The sequence below is a fragment of the Lutra lutra genome, chromosome 11 (assembly GCF_902655055.1).
Source record: "Lutra lutra chromosome 11, mLutLut1.2, whole genome shotgun sequence".
NCBI classification, from domain to species: Eukaryota; Metazoa; Chordata; class Mammalia; order Carnivora; family Mustelidae; genus Lutra; species Lutra lutra.
In genome coordinates, this window is record NC_062288.1 from 96,500,464 (window position 1) to 96,507,301 (window position 6,838).

A 6,838-nucleotide genomic window follows, 5' to 3' on the forward strand; every position below is an offset into this window, starting at 1 on the left:
GCAGAAGGACTTGGGCAGTTGAATTTCACTTTCTGCACGTTGGTGTCATCCTCTGTTCAAAAATGTGATGGTAACAGTGACCTCTAAGCTTATCCATGCCTATACCCTCAACAGACCACACAGAGCCTAGCAGATAGTCGGTGATTACTAAATTCATTCTGAGCAGGCATAATGAATCACTCCATAACCTCTCCAATTCATTCCTTGTGTAATTGTTCAATTCCATGTCCACCCTCTCAAGTAGCAGAGAGTTTGGAGAGAAAGTTCATAAATACAAAGCAAGGACAGTTCTTGGACACATGTGATGTGGAATATACATTTTTATTTTAGATACTGTTTCAGGCATCGTTGGAAGTGAAATTGTCCAAGAGAATGGTACATAGAGCAGTACATATGCTTACATGCTTAGTTGGCATCAATGGTCTCCTGAATCCAGTTTACATAGTTGCAGACCTTGGTGTAGACACCAGGTTTGCCTTTTTGAGCACAGCCAATACCCCAGGAGACAATGCCCTGGAGCTCTCTGTTGCAGACCACAGGGCCACCAGAGTCACCCTGTGCAAGAAGGAAGAGGCAGTAAGAACTCCCAACTATGCCAAAATGGGAAAAAGGCAAAATGCAATTTCTCCATTACTCTGGGTCTCTTTTCCCAGGTTGCTAATTCTCTAGGAAGCACCTTCCCTTCCCTTGGAAATCCAATTCTCAATCTGCGACTGCATGCCTCTCCTTTCTCCTCCCTCCTCCTAGTTCTGCTCTTTTCTTAGTTGCAGGCATGCAGGACCAAGAAGAGGTGAGGACTGATGAATGCAACGCTGCCCAGCTAGCCGTGCCTTTTTTTCAGAAAGCTTCCTTCTACAATATTGCTCCTCGGAAGGGCACCTGGATGTCCTGTTTGTAAACCATCTTCTGTGTATCTTTTTACTCTTGGTCCTAGCCATTAATGTCTCAAAATGAAAATTAATCTTGATCCCAAATCTGTCCAAGGTCCCTTATAATCCATCCCTAACACAGCTTTTCAATCTGTGTTTTGGGGGAAGGAAACCTTGTGGAATGGCATGATGTTTGACTGAAAGGAATACAAAGAAACTGACCTGGCAAGCGTCCTTTCTACCCTGCATGTAGCCCAGACAGATCATGTTGCTGCTGATCCTGCCAGGGTAGGCACCGCGGCAAGTACTGTCAGAGAGGATGGGAGCTTGAAGACACTGCAGGTCATCAGGAAAATTTTCTGATGGGCATGAGAGCAAAAATGGAAAAGTATTTCCCACAGGATTCCTGGAAATTTTCTTTCAATCTCCCCCCACCCCCGCCACCACTGCTACTCTCTCAGATTGCCAGTATCTTCTATTTTGAAAGAACAATTGTTATCTGGAATGACTTCCAAACAGTTTTAATCAACAAGTTGTTCTCTCTGACGTTAGCATCAGTGACTATAGATCTCAAATCTAGAGACTCTTTCTCAAGCAGGTCTCTACTTTAGGCTGTACCAAATCCCTCTCTTCTGCTTACCTCCTCAGTTTCTACTTCTTTGCAAATCACTAATCACACTTCAATTGAATATCTGCCATCTTTATCATGGCTCATTTTTGTTGTGTTTCCAGCAAAGGCATCTTCCTAAGATTCCATATATCTATAAACGATCCTCTGGGAAACTTACCTTGAGTGACAATTTCGACTAACTGAACCTCTACATGTCCTTCACTTCTAGGATTTCCAGACTTGGTGTTTTTGTTCCAGGTGACACTTACCCTCAACACTCCAGGTATTCCCCCAGCCAGAGATGAGGCACTGGGTATCAGCATCCACACAGGATTTTGGCAGAGAGATAGTAGACACTTGAGAGTTGAGGGTGGCGGGAGAGCTCAGTTTAATCAGCATGATGTCGTTATCAAAGTTTTGTTCATTGTATCTGGGGTGGGGGATGACCTTGGCTGAACTGATGAACTGCTCATCACCCTCAACAACTGCGATGTTGTGTTCTCCCAGATGCACCTGGATTTGGCTGGATTAAAGGACATAAGTTCCTTAAGGACAACTGGAGCTTTTCCCCTTTCCCAGTTCACTCCAGTCATGAACATCAGCATGAACGCCATACCCTGCAAGCATTTCCACACATAGAAAATTGTGCATTAAGGCAGCTCTACCCGACATGGTGCAGGTGACGGTAACTCTTACATAGGTGTCCCTACCACTACAGACTCACAGGCCCACCATCTTGTTAGAAAGTTAGATATGTTTAGTTCCCAAGACTAAGTGATGCCAGTAATATGATGGCAGGTGAAACAGGAATTTGGAGGTGACTACTCAGTCCCTGCTACTCCTCCACTGGTTGAGATTATGTATTATTCTGAGAAGATGCACCAGGAATCAGAGATATGACAGAAATTTAAGGGGGCAGAATGAACTGTGTTTATTTTCAACATTGTACTGGAAGCTTCATGTGAATTATTACCTCCATATGCCTTATTAGTCCCCTGGTTGAACCGTAATGATTAAGAGTATTTATGGATTCATGCTCTTAAGCTAGTTCTAAGTATTCTTCATCACTCACTAGTTCCCCCCAACCCATGTCTTTGGTACCATCATTGGAAGGACATCAGGGAACTCTAAGTTTACCTTTACATGTAAAATTCCCTCCATGCATTATTCAGTACCTGGGAGGAATGATTAGCCTCCTAGATCTGAATGCCTGACCCTCAAGCATAACTGTGTAGTTTGCCCTGAGTGTTCTTTGGCATTGCTCGGGCATGAGTTGATCTGAGAGAACAGGGGGGTGAGGACTGGTTACTTACGGCTTATAGCAGTGAGCTGCGGACACCACCCACTGGGAATTGATAAGGGAGCCACCACAGAAGAGGTAGCCCAAGTTCAGGAACACCTGGTAGGGAACAGAATTCTTCTGACAGGTGTAGCCCCCAACGATCTTGTCATCATCATCAATGGGGAAAGCAACTGACAAGGAAAAGTGGAAACTTTTAAAATCAGTTAAACAGATCAGATCTATCTCATAATTTCCACTTACCAGTAAGTTTTTGCAGATTAGCCAGAAAAGAGAAGATGTTTTCCTGTCACACATAATCAGGAAATGGTGATAGAATAATTGTTACATGATATTTTTTCAAAATCTCATTATTCTATTTTAAAAACATACCCAACTTATACTATTATAAGTATCTAATTTTTAAATTTATGCTTTAAATTTGATAAACATACTGTTTTTTTAAATGTATATACTACACCTTCACACACACAAAAACACACATGGATCAGAGACTCGTTATGTAATAAATGCCCTGAACATTACTATCTAAGGGTATAAAGAATACTTTTCAAACAAAACTTTGCTCAGCAGTCACACAAACAGGTTCAATAAAGTTTGCAGTAACCATGCTTAAGTTTATTTATGATAGTTGGTATAGGGTAGATAACCCCATGACATAATAAAAAGGAACCTTTTAGAAGCCACCTAAGAATGTTCCAGCCTAGAAGGAATTGGGAGTTTTGTACTCTTGTTCCCCCAGTTTCTCTTTTGGTTCTTGCCTCAAATTTTCATGACATGATTTAACAGAATATTATATTGTTTCCTTTCCAACATTTCCCCTTATTTCCATTTTCTTTCCAACATTTTAAAGTTTATTCAGCATTCTAAAGTCTGCCCACTGAATTATTAAGATTTGTATGGCTCCCAAAGTCAATGATTGTATTATACATACCCTATTGTTCAAGTATCTTAAAGTAATTTTGGGAAAGATATTTCCACATGTATAGACTAATGTATTGAATTTATACTCATGCAATTCAGGAAAGTTTCACTGTACTATTTGTATAAAATTTAGTAGTATGAAAAGCCAGAAATAGACATTTTTCTTTCTTCTGATGATTAAATGATATGTTATTTTTCACCAGAGAGATTTCATTAGTGAGGATGTTGTAAAACCCAGCCCCTAGCTTTTATTCATGAGAAATGAAGTACCTTCACTCATCAAGATCCCTGTGAAGATGTCTGTTGGTGTAGAGGAGACTCTGGCTTTGACCTTCATAGCCTTTTCAATGAGCCCAAGACTAGTCACTAGTCCCAATTTTATCTCCCAATGATCAACTTCAAATGCTTAGAAAGGTCAAAACAACATTTCCTTAATGTGGAACTATCCTTTCCTCTTCTCTATATCTCCATAGATTTTACCTTGAAGTTCAGGGCAATTTCTGTCTCTTTATACTTTCTGCACTAAGTACTCTTGCTCACTATCATCTTTCCCCCACAAGGGAGATTGAATTATGTGTAAACTTTTGTAGAACTGTAGTCCCTCCCCTTATGCTGGTATGATTAACCTTGGTTAACCAGAGTCAGGAAACAGATGATCCATTTTCGGATGTATCTTCTGAAGGTCATTACTAACCCAACACTACATCACAATTCCTGCATCATTTACCCCACTTCATCTGAACAGGTAGGCATTTTATCATCTCACATCATCACGAGAAAGATGAGTACTAATATGTACTGTATGGTCACTAATATAACACAATAATTTAAAAAAAGGTGAGTACAGTACAATAAGATATTTTGAGAGAGACAGAAAAACATTGTCACACATCTTTTATTATAGTACATTGTTATAATTGTTCTAAACTATTATTAGTTTTGTTGTTAATCCCTTACTGTGCCCAGTTGGTAAATTAACTTTTAACATAGGTATGTATATGTGGTGAAAAAAACATAGTATATATAGAGTTCAGTACTATTTGTGGCTTAAGCCATCTACTGGGAGTGGATGTAGGTACCACAGAAAATAAGGGACTACTATATACACTGTCATTTCAATATTTTAAGCTTCTTGAGTACAGAGTTTTTATTCCACATTCATTGTTGTCTTTCAGAGTACAAACTGCAAACAAAAATATCAGGGACACACACAGAATCATTTATTATTATAGACTCACCAGCGGCTCCCAGCAGGGCAAGGAAGATGAAGGTCTTCATGGCTCCTTCCTAGAACTGGACTGGGGAGTATGATGAATGTCTCTCATCCACAGCTATTTATACCTCCTGGTCTGACATCGACACGCATGGCCATGGGTGCCAGAAAACTGATTTTATTGGAAACTCAGTGATCCAAATTTAGAATTGAATTCTGTGAAAAACTGAAGATAATTCAGTATCAGATTTAAACATTAGCTTTTGTCTACTTTTCCAAAAGGTTATGGGAATGGAAGTAATAAACCCACCTGGTATGATTTGTTCCCCATAACAGAGAAATAAGTTGGAGTAAGTTCACAGAAGGGGGCTACGGGTGTCCTGTATACCAGACAAAATTGTTAGGTACTTGGTTGTCTCAATTGTGAACTTTTATCTTGAGGACCAACTTGAACACTCTTCCCTCAATGTTTAATTAATATTGGCTCTTTCACAATTATATAATTTTTCTGTGGTATCTCTGGTCTTGGATATCCATGTTAACTTTTCATTATTAATAGGGACTGTTGGAGGCCACGGCACAGTTGGAGTCGTGGATCAAACCAGGCCCTGACTTGTGTCTCCTTTAAAGTCCGGATGCCTTGATGAGGGGTTAAGGACAGAAAAGTTGAGTAACACCAAGGAAAGGTCTGTGCTACGTGTTGTGCGTTCACCTACGTGACTTCCCACATGCTCTCCCTACAGAAGGGAACAATGTAGTCAGGGTCATGAATTCTTAGTTGGTCCTTGTTGTTCCTGTACTTCCCATAACCCACTCCCTGGTTGATTGTCTTGCATCAATAGTAGCTAATGGCATCGGCCGGGACTACCTGGCATCACGAGATTTGTTTGTAGTTAATGTAAACTTGTTATAGGAACTTGCGGTTATCTGACTAGATACTGATGTATTACTGCTCCTATTGTGGTAGGTGCCTTATAAATGCTTGTAAGATGTGGAATAAAATTGGCACTGTTGGACATCCTCCTCAGTGCTCCTCTGCCCCATCTCTTTGTCTCTTAATTTCTTTTCATCATCCTCTTACCCTCACGTTCCTGGTTGATTTGTCCTGCCAGCCATGACAAGGGACACCTTGTTTCCTTGAGAAAAAAAAAAATTGTTCTGAATTGAAGCTATGATCGGTCTAGACAGAAGAGTGAAAGAATCACTTACATTTATTAGATCTTATTGTATATTTTACATATATAAGACATTGCATATATTAATTTAGTAATTCTCATTACAACCCTAGAAGATACCTATTACTATCCCCACTTTACATGTGGGAAAACTGAGGCACACAAAATTGCAAGGACTTGACCAAAACCACATAGCAAGTATACAGTGGGGTCAGGATTCCAACCCAGGAAATCTAGCTTCAGAATCCTCTTTTTAACTTCTGTACAGCACTTCTTCATTAAGTTTGCCACATTCATCTGGACAGCATGATAATGCAGAAATCTTAGCCAATGATAACAGAATTCAAATTTATGGAGTGCTTCTTATGTGTCAGGCATTGTGAATGGGATTTATATACATCAATTCATTCAATCCTTACCAACTGCTTTATAAGTGTTCTAATTTTTACCGTTTTATAGATGGGGAGGATGAAGCTTAGAAAAATTACGTGTTTTGCTCAAAGTTTTATACACTTTAGTGATCAACACAACATTCAAACTCAAGCAGTCTCATTTCTGAGGCCATGGCCTTCAGCATGATGCCATAAACATACTTATGGAGAACAATCGGAACTTGACCAAATTAAAGGATGCCTCTAGTGAGCAGATAGAATTCTTAGAAAAATCTAAGAAATGTGTTCCTGGAGCAGGAGTTGTCATAATTAATGAGGCATGGCAGAAACTTCCAGAATAAATGAATCTCAGGAA

General features: G+C 39.7%; 1 protein-coding gene across 1 annotated transcript; it reads right to left on the reverse strand.

The window, feature by feature from the left end:
• Positions 1-325: 325 nt before the first annotated feature.
• Positions 326-5,006, reverse strand: LOC125080808 (serine protease 1-like). Its single transcript, XM_047694912.1, has 5 exons — positions 4,942-5,006; positions 2,793-2,952; positions 1,749-2,002; positions 1,092-1,228; positions 326-555 (listed from the first exon to the last, which is right to left on the reverse strand). Exons 1-5 carry the CDS (start codon positions 4,979-4,981, stop codon positions 406-408), a joined length of 741 nt encoding a protein of 246 aa, XP_047550868.1. The 5' UTR covers positions 4,982-5,006; the 3' UTR covers positions 326-405.
• Between the last annotated feature and the right edge of the window lie 1,832 nt (positions 5,007-6,838).

Excerpts from the sequence above, each read along its gene's own strand:
- LOC125080808 (XM_047694912.1), bottom strand. The coding sequence starts at position 4,981 with ATGAAGACCTTCATCTTCCTTGCCCTGCTGGGAGCCGCTG. Across the intron at positions 2,953-4,941 it reads TGCCCTGCTGGGAGCCGCTG|TTGCTTTCCCCATTGATGAT; the intron begins GTGAGTCTATAA and ends TTTCCTTGTCAG. Across the intron at positions 556-1,091 it reads GTAGAAAGGACGCTTGCCAG|GGTGACTCTGGTGGCCCTGT; the intron begins GTCAGTTTCTTT and ends CTTCTTGCACAG.